The following is a 23,827-nucleotide window of genomic DNA, read 5'->3' as shown; positions in this document are numbered from 1 at the left end:
CGGCGCTTCAGTATGCTTGGCGCATTAGATGAGTTGCACATCAAGGACCTACTTACAGGTAGTGACGAAGAAACAAGTTACGATGAAGAAACAAGCCACGGTATGCCTTCGTCCCCGAAATTCACTTCGCATCTCGCATCGTAGTCAGGCGCGTTTCTACAAGCCAAAGCAAGTTATGCGTTGTGTTTCGACACGTTTTAATGCGGGATAAACGTTCCGCTTTCTCCGCAGGGTCCACCATGGTGGCTGAGGAACGCGTTTAACTGAAATATGCAGTGTCTCTCTTTCAATACGTTTCTTGGCCACGATGGCTCATGAAGGCTGATGTATATGAGTACGTTATCGCAGATTTAGTGCTTGCCGTCCAAGTGGCAAAGTTGAATGTGGACATGCTCAACTACTTTTCCCCGAAAGGCACGTTCCATCGACTCTGCAGAAGAATGACACAGACACTCGCTGCAAACAACATGTCTCAAGTCTAGGACTTATGTTTATTCGTCAAAGAAAAAAAGAACAACGTAGCTCTGGTACTGAGACAACAGAAGGAACTCTCTCGCGCTAAAGTAAACGTAATCTGAAACGCGTATTAGCGGGGGCGTTGCCGGTAAATAACATCAACTAACAAATAAATAAACGGAGCAGTTGATATCAGGCACAACACAGCAGTCAACAACAAATAACAGAACGTCTCTGAAGGAAAGGTCTAACGACCCGGAAGTCATCTGTCCTCGAGACAAAAGACCGGTTGCATCACCGATGCAAGCTTTCACTTTCAGAGGCATTTGCTGAGCGTCGTTCCCGTGACAGTCCGATGCACAATAGGTTTGAGTTTCCGGTGATCGAGGTTCAGGTCACTTCTAAAGACAACACAGCGCAAACAGCGAGTATCACAAGCAATGACTGGGAAGTGCAGCCGGCAGCACGTGAGGCGTTCTCGTTCGGCTTGTCCCGCTCGCGGATACGAGAGTCTCAGGCGAAGCTCTCCTTGTAGAAGGCGAACTTGTGCCCCGCCAGGGTGGCGATGTGACAGTGCTTCTTGATTTCCTTGTTGAGTGAGGCCGGTCCGCACGAAAATACGGCGACCTTTTGCCTGTACATGTAAGGTAAAAAAAAAAAATGTGCAGAAACCATCGAAGCTGATTACCTAAGTAATCGAATAATAGCTTTCTGACACTGTAGAATTAGCCACCCAACACAGTGGGTCCGCGAAATGCATGGGATCAACAGCAAGACTACCATGGTGGCGCGTTTAAAACTTTATTGGTCATTTGACAATAAAAGCATTCTGTTGGGGTGTGAACCGCTTTTGGACAAATAACAGCAAATATTTATGTAAGTGGGTCAATGTTTTTACATTTTTAAGCAAAATTTTCTTTGCGATAGCCTCCCCAATATTTTTTATTTATTTCGCCATGAATAGGTGCTGCTTTCTGGGTTCTGCTGAGTGCCGCACCAGGATCTCTACTACCCTTGGAAATGTCCCGGCTGCTGGCCTTGGTTTTACGGTATTACTCACTGAAGAAACAAATTATATTTAAATATCGTCATCACAACGAATATACGTCATCAAAAGCCCAATTAAATTAACAAACGCAACCCTTGCGTGCATGCTATCCTAGGGTTCTCTGTTTTGCGCATCTGCTTGGTCGCAGTTTTGACCAGTAAACTGTAGTTTACTCTAGCACTAAACTACTGAAAAAATATCCGTATTCCTCATAACTCCCATATCCAATTACATCATTAACATATGGGAAAGACAGGTCCTTATATATAGCATCCTATACGTTTATAGCATCCTATATATATATACACTCAAGAGCCAGCTCCCTTCACGCAAACGAGAATGCTAAGCGCGCGCATTTGGCCCGATACAGAAAACGCCTCCGGCTCTTGCAGAGAGATATTCTCTTTAAAAATATCCGGTGGAAAGTCCGAACTCGATAGACTGGTTACAAGAGCCACCGCAGTTTGGAAAAGAGGACAGGAAGGGGGCACTACAGAATAATTTTAGATCACCCAGCGTGGTGGCGTAGTAGCTCTGCCATTGCGCTGCTAAGCCCGACGGCGCGGGATCGAATGCCGGCCGCGGCGGCTGCATTTTGATGGGGTGCGAAACGCAAAAACGCCCGTGTATTGGGCGCACGTTAACGAACCCCATGTGGTCAGAACTAACCCGTATTTCCCACCACGTCGTGCCTCACAATCATATCCGGACTTTCACACGTAAAACCGTACAATTTAATTTTACATTAGCCAGAATTTTTCAACGTGCACCCAACGCGCGATACACAAGCGTTTTCGCATTATGGTCGCATGGAAATGGAGCCTTCCGCTGACGAAATTCGAACTCCCCAGAACGTAAGGTAAGCGCCACATATTAATACAGTTTCCCTGGCTGCGGGTTTTTCAGTGACATTGTCGTAAATGCTTACAATAGTTTTTCGCTTGGGCAAACACAGGCGCACTATTCTATGATTGACGGACCTTAACGTCCCAAAGCAACACAGAGGCTTTGAGAGACGCGTAGAAGAGGGTCCTGGATCAGTATCTTGGACATTGTAGTGCCGTGCGCCCGAGCTCAGTACACAATTCTCGCATTCAGCCTGCCCGAGGCTGCTGCTACCGCCGCTGCGTGCAATCGCGTATCTAACCTCACGCCGAGGTTAGATAGCCGAAGTCAGCGTGTCACTGCGGCAGGTAAGATAGTGCGGACACCTGAAGTATTGCGCCGAAGGCCGGAAAGTCAACGGTACTACATAGTGAATGAAGTGAGCGAGGGAGGGAGGGACGGTGAACCGAGATGGAAAAATAGAATGGAACTGAAGCAACGTTAACCAGTGTGCACAAATTCATCCGTCGATCACCCATGCTAACCAGCCTAAATCCAGTAAACGCAGCAAGCATTACGTCAGCCATGATAATTCGCATAATGTGGGAAGAACAAGCACTGCCCTTATTCCGAAGAATTTTCCCTCCGGAGTGACGTAGGCATCCGCGAGACGCTCGAGGGCATAGCTATGCAACATTAAAATTATGGCGCCTTACGTGCCAAAACCACGATGTGATTATGAGGCACGCCGTAGTGGAGGACTCCGGAAATTTTGATTTCCTGGCGTTCTTTAACGTGCACCTAAATCTAAGTACACGGGTGTTTTCGCATTTCGCCCCCATCGAAATGCGGCCGCCGTGGCAGGGATTCGATCCCGCGGCCTCCTGCTCAGCAGCCCAACACCATCCACTGAGCAACCACGCTGGGTGCCCTCGCTATCATGGGCGTGGCTGTGATGGGTGACGAGTGCCCGAACACCGGCCGACAAACATAACCTGTTACCTAAAACGCTTCTGCAAATACGGGTCCGGAACATCAAAGTTAAACATCACAAAAACGAATTAACCTGCGCCACTTTCATCGCGTAAGCTTATGGCATGCCGCAATTTCACACAATAAATGCAAATAATTCAAATTCAATCACAAATTATATGTTTAGATTACAGCTCACTCAAACTAGCACTTATCAAAATCACACTCGGCCTTATTCACAGTGACTCGGACAGAACAGGATCGGGCCCAGCTTTACCCACTGGAAGTGAAACGCCATAACTACACCTCTGAGCTGAAGTGCGTGTACGTGCTCTCTGTCCTCTCCAACAGATCCACTAGTGCTTATGCCGACTCACAGATTCGTTTACTCATGTTCACTTGTGCTCACTCAGCTTCATGGAATCACCGAATGAGACTCATAGAAGATTGAGTTCCGACAGAATACAGCTCTCGGAAATCACAGACTGGCAAAGATTCGTGTTATACGAGTGTAACATGCTGCCGAACGTTCTTAAAAAACAAGTTGAAATGTGCATATTTAATGTATATGCACCAGCTCATTTCATAATGTTTATTTACCAGCTCAATAATTATTTTTCCGCGATGAATATATTTTTGTGATATCCAAGACCAGGATGCTTTTGTTAGGGCATAATTAGCTAAATTAATTTCTTTATTTCCTTAACCAATCTGAATGAAATTTGCACGTAATTCTTTTACGAGCTGATTACCAAAGTGCAATTATTCTTTGCTACGTTAAATATTCTTATGGTATCCAGAACACGATGTTCTTTGTTTAGGGCATAATTAGCTCAATAACAGGAACTTGCACGATAACGTGCAGCACACTGAATGGATTCCGAATGTTCACAGTCTATGGTAAGCTATAAGTGGTTATTCTATGCTAGCTTAAAGCAAACTTAAATGTTCCCAAAGTTACGCACAACAAATGCCCAACTTATTATTTTTCTATTAGGAAGGTGGGCTCATTTTATGGCTACGTTTGACAACCTATAGCTTCGCTTCAAAATGACCTAAGACAGCGTTTTAGAGCTTAAGACAAACTATGAACATTCAGAATCTATTCCGTGCGTTGCAATGTTACCTACTTCGTGTTAATGAGCTAATTAGGCCCTTAATAAAGAAGATACTGTTTTGTATATTATAATAGTATTTATCATTGGCGAAAATGGTTGCATTTCTGAAATCACCCGGTGCAAATACACGGACTTTGCAAATTTCATTCAAATTTCATTCCCCCTTAACTGGCGGTGTCAGCACACCTTACGCGGCGTACCGCTTGCAGAATAATAAGGAAGCTCACGTCAGTACCTTTGTATTTCATAGACACTATTATAGCCGTTATTCTGACATATTTACAAGCGCTAACTGGTTCCAACAGGTTGCGGTCTTGGAGACATGAACTCAGGATCACGTGCACAAAGCCTCGTATGTAGTTTCAGGAATCATGTGAGTCAGACTTACTTTTACTCACCCAGAAACACAGAAGCTCTGTTTCAATGCGACTCAGAGCGGCCCCCAAGAGGATGCCCTCGGGCACACGCAGACTCATGCTCACGTTAATTCTGAGAATGAGCCGGCATGATTGAATTCGCCGACTCACTTGTGAAAAAGTGCAGCATTTTCTTGCTTCATTGTTGCGAATTATTCATTGGTTCATTATCTATTGCAGTTTCCCCACACTTTTCACTGCACTTTACAGCCTGTCAAGCATGCCATTTTGACAAATGTCCTGATAGCAGCGAGCAACTGCTCGAGGTAGTTCAGTTGCACAGCCGTAACTTTCATATTCTTTAGTACACTATCCCTTTGTGCGAAAGTCCGAACATAGCTTGCGTGGAAACGCTCCTGAAAATGACGGAAGATTTTCGTACTATCTGTTGCAAGATCTCACCTTTGGTATACCGTCTGCCACTCACGAAACAGACGTGACCAATCTGGTCTTCCCACACGTATCCGGTTCGCAAGTAATTGGTACTTCTGCCAAAATTCATTCTGCAGAAAAGGGGGAAGAAAAGCAGTTGACATTTACAGTACACCCACATGTTAATATCTTGCGGCGATTGCACGCAGTTATGCCACCGAGTAAAAGGCAAGGTACTCGGCAGAGACGGGTCACCGCCTCACTATCTTATGGACGATGAAGTTAAAAAATTTTAACTTGTGTGGAACGGTGAATCACCGTTAGGCGACAGGAAGAGCTGCGAATTTCCTGGCGCTTGAGGACAGCCTCACTTACGGTTGTCGCCATAAAATCGAAGTACTTTGAGGACGGCAATGAAAGAAGCATGTTAATCTGGACAATACATCAAAAGTTAGGCCTAAGCTTCAATGTGTCCAAGTTTGAATGCTTCAAGCTTAATTCGTTGCCGTCGAAAATCTTCTGACCCATGTTGTCGTTTATACTGACGCACGCGATGTGCTTCTATGCTTGTGTGTGCACGCATGTGGATGACACCGCTGCTGAGCATTACGACTTTGCGCTCTAGGACGCTCGCTCATCGTATTCACGCTGCTCTTCCGGAGTCCTAACTTTGCGTGGTCTAACGATAGCGGCCTTGCAATGATATGAATGAGTTGCTAGGCAGGTCTCCCTTTTAAATATGAAGTTTTGTGACGTGACTCACTGATCTGTATGCTGCTGTTGCCCGTTTCCCAACGGAGGAGCTTGTGCATGCGTAATCTTTACCGGGAAACACACGCGGGGAGAAGGAACGTGCCTCGCATTGTTCACAGGCGCCTTATCGTCCATCATGCGGTTTTGTCGTTTGTTCTCAGACTTACTTTATTGAAATGAATACTGAGCTGTGTGTTGTATCGGATGATTCCAAGGCAATCTGCACTTTGTTTTGGTTCGATTCTTTTCTGCTGACGGACACGAAAAATCCCGACCAACTACAGGCAACAGCTACGCTGCAATATGGACCCGGAACCTGAAAAAGGCCCAACGTAATGCTAAAAACTTTTTATCGCATGTACCACTAATATCTACAACATTTTTTTTTATTCAGATGTGGCTAAATGATTGTTTTTCTTCTTTGGAATAACAGAATTTTAATCTGGCTACCACGTCATTATTTCGAAAGCTTCGTCTTCAATTTAAAAAAAAAAAGAATAAATCAAAAGAACATGAAAATTTCAGAGTTGTTTCAAAAACTGGCTCGCCGCAATTTAGGATGAGCACAACGAGGAGGTTTTCCATTTTCATTTACTCTTAACTTGGCTACTCCGCCATTAAGCATCGATATCAGGTGTTTAGATTCTCTATAGACACATAACCGAGACATCGGAGCAGCACTTGAAAGGAAATATTTAGTAGTCTATCCGCATTATATAGAGCGTTTTTTTGTATGTTTATTGTGCGACCAAGTCCCCCGATTTCATTTATATAGAGCATTTTCATATTACAACACGAAATCGCGACTTTCTGACACGAACGTTGCAGATAAACCGCATGTATCATCGCAGTTAATGTGAGTGCACTGCAGATGGACTTTGATGACTTGAAGTGGTTTGATATCACGCAATGAAACATTACGCTTCTGGCCAGGAGTTTTCGGCTTACTGCGAGGCTCTTTGGAGGCACAGAGAAGTTTTCACGCAGTACAGACGTTGTGCTTACCGACATAGTACCGTGTGGGTTACCTTGTGTCACGTAAAGGTGCATGGTGAAAAAATCGGGCAAGTTCTGTCTCCACATCTGCAGGCAAGACAATAACAGGTAGGCACTTTGTTAGCCCACATTATAAATAGAAACTTGGGAAGACAGTGCTGTGCGCTACGTGAGTTGATGGCTGTAATGTTTTCCTATTTCCACTCCAGCTTTACAAGTGTAGCAGTTCACTGAATCTCGCGCTCGCGTTACTTCTTTGGCTTTTGCACCAACGGTTACGATATTTAGGAATTGCATTTGAATAGCTGCAGTCGAGAAATCTGCTCCAGTAGTTAAGTTATGCAAGTGACGACTTAAAGGGCATTAAACGGCAAAGGGCACAAGAAGTATTAAAACACAATTTGAAAGTAGCATAAGTGAGGCGGCTGCGCAAGAGCCTTTAATAAATGAAGAAAGAAGCGATCTTTAACTACACTGCATAATTTCACTCAATATTTTCGCAGTCATTTCATATGTAACTGCTTCCGCTATGTAGATCAGCGGATGAGTGTAAATCTGCTGTTATTGCTATATCATAAAAACGCTACGTAGGAGGATACGAATATTGCAAAAGACGAAACATTTCATATGGAATTCGCGAACCTCTATGACACACTTGCTTAGTTTACGTGTCAGCTGCATATCGCCACCAAATAATTATACGCACTTATCCAGAAACGTAATTACACCACTGTGTTCATTCACATAAAAGTTTTTTGTCAACGCTAGGATTTTACGTGCCTATATCCTGGCGCGAAATGTCTGGGCAAATTTTTCAGCCTCTTCAAAACTGCCTTTGATGATGTAAACGTTTTTGATTATTGATTCACTACAGACGGTGGGCATGTACGTGCCCTATAATATCCATGTAGATTACGTTTATAACTACAGCCATTATTAGGAGATGACACGTGTAAAGAGGGTGCTAAGGTGGCATGGCTACCTTCCTCTTTTACATATGTACTTTGGCAGCTTATATATTTTAACCAATTTGTCTATTTATGAAATAACTTACGTCAAGAAAATTCGGTGCTTTGTAACGAACATGATAAAGATACCCATGCACTCCATTTTTCTAAAGTATGTTTCACACATACAAATCCTTAGTGACCTTAGACGACCCTCGTGTGACATGAGCTGCCGCATTCGACTTTTGTGTATGCGATTTTATTTCCAGGTGGTTAAACAAAATGTCCTCCACAATCTTCCAATAGCGTTACTTTCCAACACACATGCTGAACTTATAAAACTTGCTGTTCATTAAATATTCTCGTTTTGATAAACTGGTGTCGTACTCTGACTAGGCACTTTAATGTACACGCGGGCTTTACAAAAAGGGCACTCGTATAACGTAACAAGAAGCATAGCGCTCTTCAATTAATACAATGCTTTCATTTACCAACGTTTAGATGAATGAAGTGACGGAAAAACCTTGTCAGCTCGCTCGGCCAACGTATATGCAAATTGAAGTTTACAAAAATATTTGCCCAAAATGACGCATCAGTGGAAGATTGAGCGAGCAATACGCCGTCTGCTGCTTGTGTTTGTTCGTTGCTTTCATTCGGAAGGGCCACATTCAGGCTATAGAATATTTTTTTGGTTGTTTCGGTCATATATCACTACGTAGCAGTCACGCTTATATCCCTGCTCCATTCGGCATGCGAAGGCTTCAAATGAGTCGCTAAGCCTTAAAGTACCTCGTAATGAAGGTTGGTCAGGTGATCCGCAAAGGTGGTGAACATGCTGATGCTTCTGCTGACCCAAACTAAGTGGAGGCGTTCAACTCGCAGCACGTTCTTCGAAGAGCTGTAAGGAGAAGTGCGAGGAATCACTTCACTTCCCTTTGTTCTGGTACGCAAACAGCTACCCTTTAGGACAGTCATGTAACATCATTTTGGATCACTTTCCTTTTCACTGAATACATGGGCGTGAAAGCGTGACTGTCCCTTTACCCCGCAAAAGCGGAAATGCACGCTGAGTTAACAAAAACACACAGAAAACAGGGTGCATGCGTAAGGTGCATTCACAAAATATTTATTAGCGTGGAAGCGATTAACGTGACCCTGATAAACACGCGCAATAAAGAACGCACTTCCGGCGTGTCACTTTCAATATTATTTAGGTCATGCTAGGCGAAATTCTATCAAGTCAATGAGCGTTCGGGCATCAGAAAAAGCCGCCAAGATGTCAACACCTCACACACCGTTTTTCTTTTATAAATGTCATGAGATTTTGAGCTGACGTACAAAACTGTCCCAATAAGCGCTATGGGGAAGCTGCTATAACAATGACCAACGCTGGCGTCATACAATTATGCACGCCAAATGCAGGCAGAAAATATTTTCAACTGTTCTATCAGCGCAGACCTCAAATACTGAAGGCGCATGGAGATATTTTTGCTTTTAAATAAAGACGTTTCAAGTCAAATAGCTCTGTTATAGTTAAAAAAATATTTTTATATATTTATTGCGTTCCACAGAAAGCAAAGATGACGGACCGACAAGAGAGTGTCACTGCTTCGCCATATTCGCCACAATCGTCTATGTTAGGTGTAAAACGCTTAACGACAATTTAAGGAAAGCCTCAGCCCCTGAAGCACCATCTCTGTACTTGCTATGAAATGGTTACCCTGCGCAATTTCAAAGCCCTGATAATGCTGCAGAGACAAAGTACAGAAGCGAAAGAAGCGGCGATCGCGTTTGCCATGGGCACAAACTCTGACTGAGATCAGGTCACTGTGCTCACCGACTCGCATGCAGTCCGTAGTAATTATGATACAGGTAGAATGTTACGGGTAGCTGTTTATTACCTACGAAAGCATATCCTGCCGAAAACAACCACAACCGTCTATGCTCTAGGTAACGAATATTTCGTGAAGAACCTGAAGGCTCGCTCCACAACACGAGCGCACGTCCACCGAGCATCTCAGCGAAACAATCGTGACGAGCGCAACGGGTTTGATCTCTTTCAAAGAGGAGGAAAATGATGCATCAGACAGAATGGTGCCCGCCATTCTGTCGGCGTGGTATTTCACGTATTTTCCTCAGTATAGCGTACATCAAGGCGTGTCCCTAAAAACTGTGCTGACTGGGCACGCCTCGACGTGTACTTGAAGTTCCACCTTTTACGGTTGTACGAGCGCCCTGCTTGTGAGACTTGAACGCCCAAGTGAGTACCAACCATTGTTCGAGGGGGGGGGGGCAAGCCATCTCTATCCTTTTGTTTGTCTTTGTATATATATATATATATATATATATATATATATATATAGAGAGAGAGAGAGAGAGACATAAATATCAGTCGAGAACGGACGAAACGCCAGAAAAGAAGAAACGTGTGGAACATTCATTCCTTCTTTTTGTGTGCTTTTAAACCAATTGGGTCACCCATTTCAGCACCTTATATTTGAGTGTCCCGCTTTCAGTGCGCAGCGCATGTCGCTAGTGAGAAACTATCATCTCCTTGGCCTGCGGTGCGCGACACTCGAGGAATGTTTATACCCCAGTGGTTGTGCGTCTAAACGGGATCAGGCCCATCGCGCCCTACTAATGTTTCTAGAGTTAACTAACTTAGGTGCACGTTTGTAGCGTGAACATTGAACATTTTGTTGTAGCGTGACCTTCAGTAACCGGCCCAACTGTGTGTGATCAGTACTGTGCCCTAACGCTTCTTGCTTTGAAGATGGGAGGTGGCGGGTTCAAGCACCTTGTAGTGTATAGTGTGAACCTACTACCGGTGAAACGGTGATTGCGTGCAGCTGTACTTGGCGTCTCGTCGTGGAGAGCACAATCAGCCGCATAGCGAACTAGCCATGGATGTGGTCGATAATTCTGGAGGCTGTTCGACGCGGCGTCACTTTAATTCCGACTGCAGAGTGGAAACTCGGCAGAACAACGTGCGTAGTGTACTGTGTTCTATTTTAGTTTCTAGATTTGTCTTGTTGCTCTTCCTTTCCTCTTTCCTCCCCTCTTTCCTGTCTTCCATTTCTATGTTACTGTCACCTCCCTTCAGAAGAGTAGGCAGGCGTTGTGCTCCTTCCGGTGGCAGTTGCCAGCCTGCTCCTCGCTTTCCCTTTCCTGTTAACTGTGTATATGTGTTCAAAACAAGAATAATAATAATAATAATAATAATAATAATAATAATCCACAGAAACATGCCATGGATATATATATATATATATATATATATATATATTGTCGGGCCCTTGGGCCCTCTCTGCAGCGCGCACGGGGGAAGCCTTTGAAACGCGCGCCACAACGGCACTCGTCGCATGGAGCATGCGCACCGATCGCGTATCGTGAGAACTCGCGCGGGGAACGCCGGGAAGGCGGCTGCCGGATAAGAAGGCAGCGGAGACGGCACTCGGGGGCTTTTTTCCGGGGCGCGGGCCTGGGGAGGCGCTGGTGGGGCGTGGCCCGTCTAGGTTTCTTTCCGAGCGTGCTGCAGAGCAGGGGGAAAGCGTATTTGCATTGTGTCCGCGGAAAGAGTGCTCTTGTTGTTCGCTTTTGGAACTGTGTTTGCGCGCCTGGTTCGGTGCTTGCTTGCTTTCTGCGCTTTATGCATTGTGTTATCGACCGAAAGATTGTGTTGGTTGATGGTTTGTAACGGCCGTTCTTTCGTCGCTCTCTTTGGCTTGTATATTTTGTTGCCTCGCTCTTTTGCTGCTTGCTTCTTTGCTTTTGCTGCTTTTTGCTGCTTTGCTGTTTGCTTCTTTTCTTCTTTGGCCGCGAGGCTGCGGTAATTGTTTGAGTGTTTCATATTACCGTAAATTAAAGCGGTTTTTGTTCTTTGCGCCACTGGTCCTCTGTCGTGCTGGTAGCGGCTCGCGGACCCCCTGAGCGAAGGCGAGGGGCCTTCATCTGGCGCCCAACGTGGTTTTCTCGTTTTTTCTTTTTGTTCTGGAGTACGCTTCCGCACCGCAGGGACCACGAGCACGGGAACAAGGGAACCGCCCCCATCTCGCGGCAGCTGGCAATTCCCCCTAGGCCTACTTGACTCGCTCCAACATTGGGTCCTACAGCTCCTGCATCTGTACCCAACCGCTCTGACCCGCGTAAGCTCAATGAACGTTTTATTCTACCTCTTGCTGTCCTTGCGCTCCGCTATTCCGCGCCATCCTGCCTCCGCAGAACCGCTTGACATTGCTTGACCATTCCGTCGGACCGCTTTTCCTGTCCACTTACAACACCAAAGATGCACCGCCGGCATTTTTATGCACCTACGTTCGCGTAAAGTCAACAAGGGCGCGGTTGAAAATCATACTCGCCAAACCACTAGTACGATGCCTGATAAAAAGGGCCAAGCCGCGCCCGGACAAGATATGTCCAGCATTATTGCCCAGCTGACCGCGCTGCTCGAGCATCAGACAAACCAGGCAGCCAGCTTCCGTTTGCAGCTCGCTGTGCCTACATATGAAGGCCACACAGATAAGAAATCGGTGGCGGACTTCCTTCTGGAAATGCAAGATTACCGCGACGCGCAAGCCATTACGTATGACGTTCTTCTTCAGCGCGTTTTGCCCGTTGCCCTGACTGGGTCCGCCGCCCGCTGGCGTCGTCGCCAGTCATTCCAAAGTTGGACGCACTTTGAGCAGCTACTGCGAGCAGAATTCCTCCCCCCAGACTACGTCGTCCGCATGAAAGACGAGCTTCGCGCCCGTAGTCAGGCGGAGGAGGAAAGCCTCCAAGAATACATACGGTCCTTTCAGGAGCTTTACGAGCGCGCAGATCCTTCAGCACCAGAAACGGAAAGAGCCACCCGGGCAATCCGACCATCTCACCCACGCTTTCAGGCTTATCTAAGGGGCCGTACTTTCTCTTCGCTTGACGATCTCGCTAAAGCGGCGTCCGATATTCAGGCGGCGATGTTGGCAGAGCTCACTTACCAGCCTCCACCCCCGCCTCAAGCCGCCCTCGAGCCGTCTTGCGCGTGCACGGTTCTTAGATTGCAAGCCCGGGGAATATGGTACCGCCCCCAAGGGCGCTAGACCCATTCATTCACCGCACCTTTGCCGCCCAGGATCTCGGACAAATGGTGAGGGCTTTGCCGTCCACGTTCAGTCTTCTTGACGCCCACCTTGAGAAAACACCATTGGTGGCGGTTAAAATGGCCGGCATAGAAGTACCTGCTATTTTAGACACCGGCTCTGCTGTTTCTGTTTTCGGCGATCGAGTCAAAAGTGCCTGCGAGACGAAACGTCTACAGTTACGAAGTGTAAACACGACCCTTCGCATGGCATCCGCTCACGTTGCGTCCGCTACGTCAGCAGCCCGGTTAACGGTTACCATCAATGATAAAAAATTCCGGCAACGCTTCCTACACCTTCCCGGACTTTCCTGCCCTGTGATTTTGGGCCGTAACTTCATAGCCAAAGCAGGAATCGTTCTCGATCTCTCTAAAGGCACCTACCAGTACGGCATGCATGCACATCCACTCAAGTTCATGACTAAGCCACGAGAAGCACAGTCAAATCTGTTTACCGCCAATATCTCTGCGGTCTCCGAGACTGGTGGTGGTATTCTCACGGTTCTGAAGTCTTTCACAGGATCTCCGGCGGAGAAGACCAAAATCGAGACAGCGCTTAAACCGTTTGCCGAAATCTTCACGGAAGCTCCTGGCAGCGTTAATGTGCTGACTCATAGGATCGACACCGGATGCGCCCGCCCAATTCGTTTCAATCCGCGGCCCCTGAGCATCCACAAGCGGGCACTTCTTGATAGTGCGCTGGACGAAATGATTGCTACCGGTGCAGTAAGACCGTCTAAGAGCCCCTGGGCGTTCCCTGTTGTACTAGCACCTAAGAAAGATGGCACGGCGCGGTTGTGTGTCGACTACCATCGGTTGAACGCTGTCACAGTTCGTGACTCGTACCCCTTCCCATCAATCGATTCAGTGATGTATTCACTTGGGTCCGCAAAGTTCTTTACTACTTTAGACTGCAGCAGGGGCTTCCTGCAAATTCCGATCGCCCCCTGCGATATTGCAAAGACTGCATTCACTTGCCATCGGGGACTGTTCGAATTTGTGCGATTGCCTTTCGGTTTGTGCAATTCACCGGCAACCTTTCAGCGTGTAATAGATATTGTGCTTCAAGACGCCAAATTCAATTATGCGATGGCTTACATGGATGACGTGGTAGTGTTCTCGAAAACCCTGGAGGAGCATCTCCTTCACCTAACCACAGTTTTACAACGAATGCAGGCTGCAGGCATCACCATTAACCCCCGGAAGGTCCAACTGGTTTCGACCAGAATCAACCTCCTAGGTTTCATTGTCGAGCAAGGCACATTCCGGCCTGACGAGGAGAAACTCCAGGCCATACTGCAGCTTCCACCACCAACAGACGTCAAGAGCCTGCAGCGGTATTTGGGCATGGTGGGCTTCTACCGCCACTTTATCCCCAACTGCGCTGACCTGGCAAGACCTCTCCACCAGCTCCTACGGAAAGGTGCCAGTTGGTACTGGACTGACGTGGAGCAGGGATCATTTCGAGCTCTGTCATCGGCTATCGCCGATACCGCACGTCTGCTGCTTCCCGATCTCAACCTGCCATTCACCGTGCAGACCGATGCAAGTGAGTATGGCATTGGCGCAGTCTTGCTTCAGAAGCACCAAGGAAAGCTTCACCCTCTGGCTTTTGCAAGTCGCACCCTCACAGGAGCAGAGCGGAACTATACCGTAACAGAGAAAGAGTGCCTAGCAATTGTATTTGCACTCAAGAAATTTGACATGTATCTGGATGGGGCTGACTTTACTATTCAGACTGACCACCAGGCGCTGACATGGCTGTCAAAGCTACAAAACCCAGCCGGCCGTTTAGCCCGTTGGGCCCTCTCTCTTCAGAAATATAATTACAGAGTAGAATACAGGAAAGGCACCTTCAACAAGGTAGCGGACGCCCTGTCCCGAGCACCACTCTCCGGGGATGGCGAGCCGGCACCCGAAGTCCTGGCTGTGGCAGTGCCTGTGGACGCCTGGGGAACACTGATCTCCCGCCAGCAGCTACTCGACGCCCAGCTAAGCGACGACCAGTGCAACTTGATACGCAAGGCACTGGGCGACGCCAACCCTGCCGGTAACGGCAACTACGACTGCTACATGCAAGCAGACGACGGCCTGCTCTTGCGGTATATACCTGCTGCCGATACGGATTGCGGTGAGTCCCCATTCCGTGTCGTTGTGCCTAGGAAGCTGCGGAAGCCTTTTCTAGGGTACTTTCATGACACCCGCCTCGCCGGTCATAGCGACGGAAAGAAAACCTTTGAGAAGTTGTGTCGCGTCGTGACATGGCCGCACATGAGAAAGCATGTCTTCCGATACGTTCGCACATGTCCTACCTGCCAGACCGTGAAACCGAGGGGAGGGAAGCCACCGGGCTTCATGCAACCAGTTGAGAGCCGATACCCATGGGAAATTGTGGCATGCGATGTTATGGGCCCATACCCCAGGTCAGCTAAAGGGAATCGATACTTGTTAGTGGTCACTGATCATTCCTCCAAATGGGTAGAGCTGTACCCGCTACGCAAGCTGGATTCTAAGATAATCTGGGATAGGCTGTTGGAAGCATTCACCCGTTTCGGTTTTCCAGCGCAGCTTATCAAAGACAATGCCACATATTTCACAGGCAGGATATTCGTTGACACTTGCAAAGCTCTTGGCGTGCAGCACAAAAGGACGACACCCTACCACCCTCAAGCCAACATCACGGAGCGTGTGAATAGAAACCTTAAGGCAATGCTGGTGGCTTTCACCGAGCGGCACAAGGACTGGGACGTTCGTATCCAGGAGATGGCTTTCGCCACAAGGACCACAGTAAACCGGTCGACAGGGTTTACGCCAGCGGCTATTCTTCTCGGTCGCGAGCTCCGTTTTCCTATTGAGCATGCCTTCACCAACGGCTCTGAACTACCAACTCGCAATTACTCCACGTTCACACAGAATCTTTACAGCCGCCTGGCCCACACTCTGAAGGAGGCCAGGGAACACTTGGAGCTTGCCCGCCTGGAACATGGGAACCAATACAACAAAGGCAGGCGGCCCCTAGAGTTCGCAGTCGGCGACGAAGTGCTCCGCCGCACGCACCCACTCAGCGATGCTGCAAAAGGGTTTGCTGCTTCCCTCGCGCCTAGATGGGATGGCCCTTACGTGATCGCGAAGCGTATTTCTAGTTTGGTCTACCTACTGCGGGAAAAACACGGCAGCAGAGTAATAGGGCCCGTAAGCTTGCACGACCTCAAAGCATGCTACGAGCGCCCATCAGACAGCTAACCCTGCTAACCGTGCCAATTGGAGCCGTCACGTGGAGCTCCGAACGACGCTAGACACCATTCCAGCCCATGGCATGCCAACTGCCCCGAACATTTTGCTTCGCAAAAGCCGTGATGTACTCGACTAGGACGATGCATGGTGCGGTTGGACATAGTGTTGTTACATAGTGCTGTTACATAGTGCTGTTACATAGTGCTGTTACATAGTGCTGTTACATAGTGCTGTTACATAGTGCTGTTACATAGTGCTGTTAGATAGTGTTGTTAGATAGTGTTGTTAGATAGTGTTGTTAGATAGTGTTGTTACATAGTGTTGTTGGACACCCAGGCGGGTGTCCGGTCTTGTACGGGGGGGAGTGTCGGGCCCTTGGGCCCTCTCTGCAGCGCGCACGGGGGAAGCCTTTGAAACGCGCGCCACAACGGCACTCGTCGCATGGAGCATGCGCACCGATCGCGTATCGTGAGAACTCGCGCGGGGAACGCCGGGAAGGCGGCTGCCGGATAAGAAGGCAGCGGAGACGGCACTCGGGGGCTTTTTTCCGGGGCGCGGGCCTGGGGAGGCGCTGGTGGGGCGTGGCCCGTCTAGGTTTCTTTCCGAGCGTGCTGCAGAGCAGGGGGAAAGCGTATTTGCATTGTGTCCGCGGAAAGAGTGCTCTTGTTGTTCGCTTTTGGAACTGTGTTTGCGCGCCTGGTTCGGTGCTTGCTTGCTTTATGCATTGTGTTATCGACCGAAAGATTGTGTTGGTTGATGGTTTGTAACGGCCGTTCTTTCGTCGCTCTCTTTGGCTTGTATATTTTGTTGCCTCGCTCTTTTGCTGCTTGCTTCTTTGCTTTTGCTGCTTTTTGCTGCTTTGCTTCTTTGCTGTTTGCTTCTTTTCTTCTTTGGCCGCGAGGCTGCGGTAATTGTTTGAGTGTTTCATATTACCGTAAATTAAAGCGGTTTTTGTTCTTTGCGCCACTGGTCCTCTGTCGTGCTGGTAGCGGCTCGCGGACCCCCTGAGCGAAGGCGAGGGGCCTTCAATATATATATATATATATAGACCATTAAAGAATGACACGTTCTTTTATTTCATGCGTTATTGACACGCAGCGTTATTGCAAACTATTCATTGGAGGTTATACAGAAGTTCTTATTCATAACTAGGCGGAGCATACTCATAGCGAGTCCAGGTGGGACTTACTGTAAATATCGCCTCTTTTGCTGATTACGCAATTGTCACTGGAATAACTAAGGTTGAAAATTGCATCAGTGAAAGTTATCTTTGTCGTCGAAAGATCTGGTTTTCAGTCCACATTATGATACTATACAGTCTGGTGTTGCCAATATTGTCTGAAGCGTGCCACTGAAGTGAGACAGAAAAGTCACCAAAATGCTGGCTATAGCTATAAAGTGGATATTAAGAACGTAGGCGTTTTGAAACACTCTAATACAAGCTAACATGAAGTAAATCATTTACCTAGAAGTTTCATGTTGGTCTAATCTTCATTCAGCTGAAGGAAAACTGAATTTACCAGCAAGGTAAAGAGGGCTTTAGTTTTATTAATGTACTTACTATAGGCTGGGCAGGACATGTAATGAGGAGGGAAGATAACCGATGGTCATTAAGGGTTACGGACTGGATTCCAAGGGAAGGGAAGCGTAGCAGTGGGCGGCAGAAAGTTAGGTGGGCGGATGAGATTAAGTTTGCAGGGACAACATGGCCACAATTAGAACATGACCGGGGTAGTTGGAGAAATATGGGAGAGGCCTTTGCCCTGCAGTGAGCATAACCAGGCTGATGATGATGATGATGGTTATAGGCTGGGCGTATATTCGAAGCTTTGAATACAAATACTGGTGTGCAATATTTCATCCGTATTCATAAACGAACTATTCTGTATTTTAGAATATCCAAACTAACCAAATATTTCCCAAAAATCCGACTGTTAAAATAGGGTACCTGTGATACATTAGTGGTGAAGGTCGAGGGATCTCTCCTTTATGCCGTTCTCACTTTCTGTTAAAATCGAGTGCAGCCTGCAATAGTTAGGTGCAGCAGGCAGGGCGTAGTTTGTTGTTTTAATTTTATTGTTTTATTTTGTTTAAAATGCCCAACACAACTTTTATGTTAAAATCGGGTGACTGTTCTCCAGCTGCTGACACAGTTTACCAAAGTATAATTATCCCAAGTGAAGCAACGAGTGAGTATTTTGAAGCAATGCAGGAACAAAACGGTAATGCAAGCTTTGTTTTCTGTATTGCGGTAGAAGTGCGGCGCTGGTTAACACTCCTTGTGTTAGATCTCGTGAGCATACATAAATACCCAAGAATGCATGGGACATGGGAACTGCCGTTCCCGTAGCACACTAGGTAGTGCAAGGCGCGTGGAGTGCGGAGATTGTGGGTTCGGCTCTCGCCGTTAGCAATTTGTTTTTTTCGTTGTTTCCCTTTCTCAATTTTACAATTCAATAAAATATGCAAATAACTTAAATGAATGAATGAATGTCTTTATTTCCCATAAAACAAATTCTATGGTGGAATTTCAGAAGGTTAGATCCGTTACAAAACCGGACCCGTCGGATCTCCTTCTTTTCATGCAATACAACTGGGTATTTTTGCTTCTGGCCTGCTAATCAGCCTTTCTTGCAGTATGGCCATGTAGCACTTTTGTCTTTTACGTTGAAATGAGTGCTGTTTTCCTTGTAACAGGCTACTTATTGCCTCTAGCACACAAATACCTCATTGACTTCTACTTTTCTTTTTACATAACTTCAGATACATTTCAACAACTATTTCTTTTCGTTTTTGAAAAGTTGGTTATACAGCACCCTGTCATTCTTGGAAAGTTTGTTTGCCACCAGGCTTTAAAGGTGCCAAGCTGCTATTCGTGGAGTCCTTTTCATGACGGTTGTAATGCTCTTGTGTTTAAAGTGATCCTAATTGTCCGTGATAGTTGACAGCCGATTGAGTAAAAGCGTGTTCCTAATCATACTGAAAAAATATTCCTTCTGTAAACATGTGCGCCTATATTTAATACGTACTATTCGTACTCGAAAAAAGTAAGTATACGATCGCTGACCTCTAATATTTACATCACCGATAATGACAGCTTAACTTCTTCCTTACCTTCAGAATTGAAGGCTACAAATGCAGCACGATTCAAAAGAACACAAGCAACGTAGTTTTCCAATTGTGAAAATGCCCTTAGTGTACATACTATCCCCAAATTTGTTGTGCTTCTGGACGTTCGTAGTAGCAGAACCAGATTCCACGGAACGCGCTTGGTCACATGTTGTTAACACGGCGATGACAATTACCAGAACTTTCTACAAGTCAAATACAACATTTTCGCCCTCGATCTACTTCAAAGATGCCGTGAATTACTGATTAGTCCGAAAACCGTAAGAAAAGGAAGCGATTTGATCAGTGGTACGTGAACGAGCTCAGTCATTGCAATAGTTATGCCTTTTTTCACGCAGTCGATAAGCATTATTCAACTGATGTGTTCTATGTTTGAAAAAAAAAAAAATTCATTCCATTTACTTTTGGTAAATTAGCTCTTTGACACGATAGCGCATGTTTACCAGTCGAATGGATTTAGTGACACCGCTAAACCCTGAATATTTAAACCCATTGTAATAGGTTGTGCATATAACACAGAAACTTCAATTTTGTGGGCACAATGGGAAGGCTATGATTATCAATGTGCTGCAAAGCATAATCACAATGTGAAGGCTACAAATCCGAAGGCAACCGTTGGTTATTCTTGGGCACGGAGCCTATGCGTCGTACAGCGAGTTTCGGTCGCTTCCATGTAACTTTTGAAAATTAAACTGCGTTAGAAAGGCCATTCTTCAAGTAACCTGCAGAACTTATAAGTCGTTAAATTATCTCCAATTGTTCATTCAAGTCACCCTAAAGAAGTCGGGGATTGCTCAATTGAAAATTTTACCGTAAGCAGACAAGTGAGCAAAGAAGTCACTAAACCTAGCGGCAAAGGCTCTAAAATGGCAACATTGATTCATTACCAGAAAATTATAGGAAGCGAATATTATTTTGCGTTTTCAAAGATGGCTAAGCTAGACGGCCCCAACAAACATGGGACCATGCAAAGGATGGCAGATTAAGCTTGTTTGGGACATCTCAGCGACAGGTTTCTGTGCAATGCAGGCATGCGTGACAACGTGAGGGAATCATCTGCTTAGTGCGGCCGGCCGAGCGTCAACTGCTACAACACGTGGCGGCGGCGCTTGAAAGTCAACCATAGCTGCCCAAGCAGGGGATATGTGAAAGAAATCGCAATTATGGGGCCGCAATTCCGACAGAAAACCTGGCTTCAGCTGTTATTTTGTTGGATTTGTAATTGTGCAACCGACAGTGCCCGCTTTCACAAGTGTTGTGTAGGGGGGGTAGGGTTGAGGCATGTCCCACACCCCTACACAGAGACACCGGTAGATTTGCCTATGACAAGCATAGTGTCACGCACGCACTGGCAAATACAAACATCTCACCCCATGACCACGAGCACTCGCTGTCACAACGCTGGCGTGATGAAGAGCGCTGGCCGCGAGAAGCCTACGTTTCGTGCCGCCTCTAGTTTCACCGCGAGAACACCTTCCACGGTCAAATATATGAAAGCAGTCTTGAAAGTACTGGGAACTTCAACTGCACTATTGAGGTTCCTAGTAGGGCAGACCAAGTAGCCCGAATGAAAGTCTTGACAGACAACTGCACACTTGTAGAGGTGGGAAAATTTACCAGCTGGAACCAAGTAGACCCCGTGTGCTGTATACATACCAGTGATGAGTGCCCAGGAGAACCAATGTGGACGAGACTCCGCGCGAAGCTGGTCGAGAGGCCAGACACCATTATCAGGGCTTCAAGCGGCTTTCTGGAGACTCGAGTGATCTTGGTCCGGACTCCAGGCGCCGTATAGCTGGCTTTCAAAAGTGGGGGGGGGCGCAGTTCTGAGAGTGGGGGGCAAGTGCCTCCCCCCCCCCCTGTAGATACGCCTATGCACACTTGGCTATTTCATTAACGCTGTTATGATTTACAACGTGGTTCCTGCATAACACAGATATCAACGTTCTTCTGCAGCTAAGTGACGCTGATCTGTCAGATTCGTGAGACCCAGAACGCTTCAGACAAGACGGGTTGATCATTGTTATTTCTTGTACATTTTTCAATCATAGCATGCTCGAAGTCGGGATTCGAATAAAATAATAGCGTACTATAGACACCACAAGAAAACATGAAAAGATTGCGCCTGCAAAAGTAAGGTAATGATTTGCAGTGTCCATATGCAAGCTAAAACACGACGTTTAACAATACGAAGATTTAGACGATGATAGTTCATGAGGATCCCTGCGACTGCGCACTTCCCTTTGCGCGTCTCTTAGCATATGCAGCTCCCGTCAAAAGTGGTGGTACCTTGAGTGCGCAGTAAAATGTAGCGACAAGCGCATAAAATTTGGGGTGCTACGAGGTAAAGTTATTCCATTATGACTCTATTCCAACCTCTTGACCTCAAATTTGCGTAACCCCCAGCGCAAGCATGGGCGCTGGCCCGCAAGGTTGCTTTAAGAGCCCAATCAAACTCTCCATTTTATTCGATAGCAATTATATGGACACGTCAAGCGCATTTCCGCCCCCGCGTTGTCGTCGCCGTCGTCGTGAGGTTCCACATAAAGTACAAGGGGGATAACACTGTCGCCGCCCGCCCTACGCTGCATTTGCAAGTGAAGGCGTGCGAGGGGAGCCGACCATGGCGGCTCAATCTCGCCCGCGATGAAGACGAAAGCGGGGAGGAAGCGTACCGTCTACCATCGTGCGCGAGGCACCGGAGGTGGGGGTAAGGTGTGGGGCGGCGTTTTACTCCGGCTCGAACTGCGCATCTAGCGGATATGCGCGGTCGAGCGACAATAGCTTGGGAGCGGTCGCAGTTGGGGCCTGGGTCTAGGTGCGTCGGCGGCTCGTAGCTTTGTGCGTACTGCATGTTCTCGGCGCTCATTTTGCGTTGAAAAGATAGAAAGCACGACTGTCACTTCGCTCGGTACTGCTGCCTATAAAAATACGATTAATTTTTACGACTACCCATTATTCAATATTGCAATCAATCTGCCATTCGGGCGCAACTGCGACTTTTTATACGGCGACTCTTGTTTGGTTTCAAAAAGCACAGCATCGACTACGGCAGGTTTTGTTTATCTAATTGGCTGACCAGAGGCGAGGAGAGCACAAAAGAGGATAGAGTGTACGTGGGGTCGAGATAGAGCAATTAAAGTAGATAGCCGAGTGAAGAGAGGGTGCCGGCTTCTCCGATTGGTTTGCGGTGGCTCGTAGCCGATTGCGGCGGCGTACACCGCGGCGTCGAAAATGCAGCTAAGGCGGCTCCTCAGTCAAGAAGAGTCGGCAAAACGACGTCGTATACGTGCCGAAAGGGCGCGGAAACTTTTCGCTGTTACGCAAAAGTTTTATTAAACGTAAAGAAATCAATTCTTGCCGGGAGCTACGAATAGCCAATGCCGGAGCGCTCAGTGGACATCGAGCTCCTATTCCTTTCGAAACGGGGCAGCCTGCTGTTATTAAAAAAAATATTTCAATTTTGTTCGGCATATTAATGCACCCTTAGTGCGTACATGTCAATTTTACGCAATGAGTTTCCGCGGCGTTGTGACATCGCGTGACAGACAGGTCCACTTGGTGCGGTCCGAAAGCATTTTCACCAATGGCGAAGCCTAACCGTGACAAAGGTTTCGAATCTAAAAAGAAATGAAGGTTTTCTTTTGTTCGGCCTATATATGAATTTTCAGCGTGTAGGCTGGTGAGGAGTTTTCGTGATGGGGAGTTCTCGAGGTTTTCCTGACATTTCCTGACAGACAGGCAAAGCAGGCGTGGCATTAAGCATTTTTGACCAGTCACGGAAGGCTAACGAGAGAAATGGACTAGAAACAGGTTGGAATAACTTTACGCTATATCATCATTGAAGTTCCTATCTGCCTATAATATTCCAACTGCGTCTTCAAGTTTTATACTGTTTGAAACCAGATATATTAAAATTGGTACCTCTACAATTCTTAACATCCATTCATTGCACTTATTTAAAACTGTTACATGTTGATTTTCATATTAGAAGGGCCCTATAAAGTCGTTTTACCGAAAGCGCCTTAGAAGCATGGTCTTGAGGAGGTAGGCTTAAACATAAATTAAGGTATCAGCCCTGAAAATGTCGATTTACAATGAAGTTCATCAGCGCACCCCACAGCCAAACAGCACCGTGGCAACACCTTTATGTTATGACATCCACATTACAAACCATGCCAACACAGAGAAGTGACATGGACCGGCATCTTCAACGTCTACACTGCGCATTACGGGACGCCGTTTAAGTAAATTACAATTTTCTTAAGAACAAGGCTATAGCTATCCAGCGAAGCAGTTTTGAAGCTGGAAAACATATTTTTATTCGGTGAGAACCTGCACAACTTGAGCGCTTTACGAGGCGGTATACGTAGACGAAATTGTATAGGAGGGCATGCTATCCTCCTCTACACCGAATACCGGAGCATTATTATTCAAAGAAATTG

At 46.7% G+C, this 23,827-nt stretch overlaps 2 protein-coding genes across 3 annotated transcripts in view; one reads left to right on the top strand and one right to left on the bottom strand.

Moving 5' to 3' along the window:
* Positions 1 to 472: 472 nt before the first annotated feature.
* The window catches only part of LOC126523520 (NADPH oxidase 4-like), a 262,696-nt gene continuing 239,341 nt past the window's right edge, over positions 473 to 23,827 (bottom strand). For both annotated transcript variants that reach the window (XM_055066892.2, XM_050172121.3), the window contains exons 15-18: positions 8,693 to 8,801; positions 6,966 to 7,043; positions 5,238 to 5,338; positions 473 to 1,090 (exon numbers count right to left, since the gene is read on the bottom strand). In XM_055066892.2, coding sequence (XP_054922867.2) covers positions 970 to 1,090; positions 5,238 to 5,338; positions 6,966 to 7,043; positions 8,693 to 8,801 — 409 coding nt within the window. In that variant the 3' untranslated portion in view covers positions 473 to 969. The remainder of the gene's footprint in view (positions 1,091 to 5,237; positions 5,339 to 6,965; positions 7,044 to 8,692; positions 8,802 to 23,827) is intronic.
* Positions 12,277 to 12,981, top strand: LOC126524726 (uncharacterized). The gene has a single exon (XM_050173008.3). The coding sequence runs from the start codon at positions 12,277 to 12,279 to the stop codon at positions 12,979 to 12,981; it is 705 nt and encodes a 234-aa protein (XP_050028965.3).

This window comes from Dermacentor andersoni, chromosome 6 (genome assembly GCF_023375885.2).
Source record: "Dermacentor andersoni chromosome 6, qqDerAnde1_hic_scaffold, whole genome shotgun sequence".
NCBI lineage: Eukaryota > Metazoa > Arthropoda > Arachnida > Ixodida > Ixodidae > Dermacentor > Dermacentor andersoni.
The sequence above is the reverse complement of the archived record's forward strand: the minus strand, read 5'-3'. Positions and strand labels throughout refer to the sequence as shown.

What these genes read in the sequence shown, in the direction of transcription:
- LOC126524726 (XM_050173008.3), top strand. Translation starts at nt 12,277, where the DNA reads ATGCCTGATAAAAAGGGCCAAGCCGCGCCCGGACAAGATATGTCCAGC.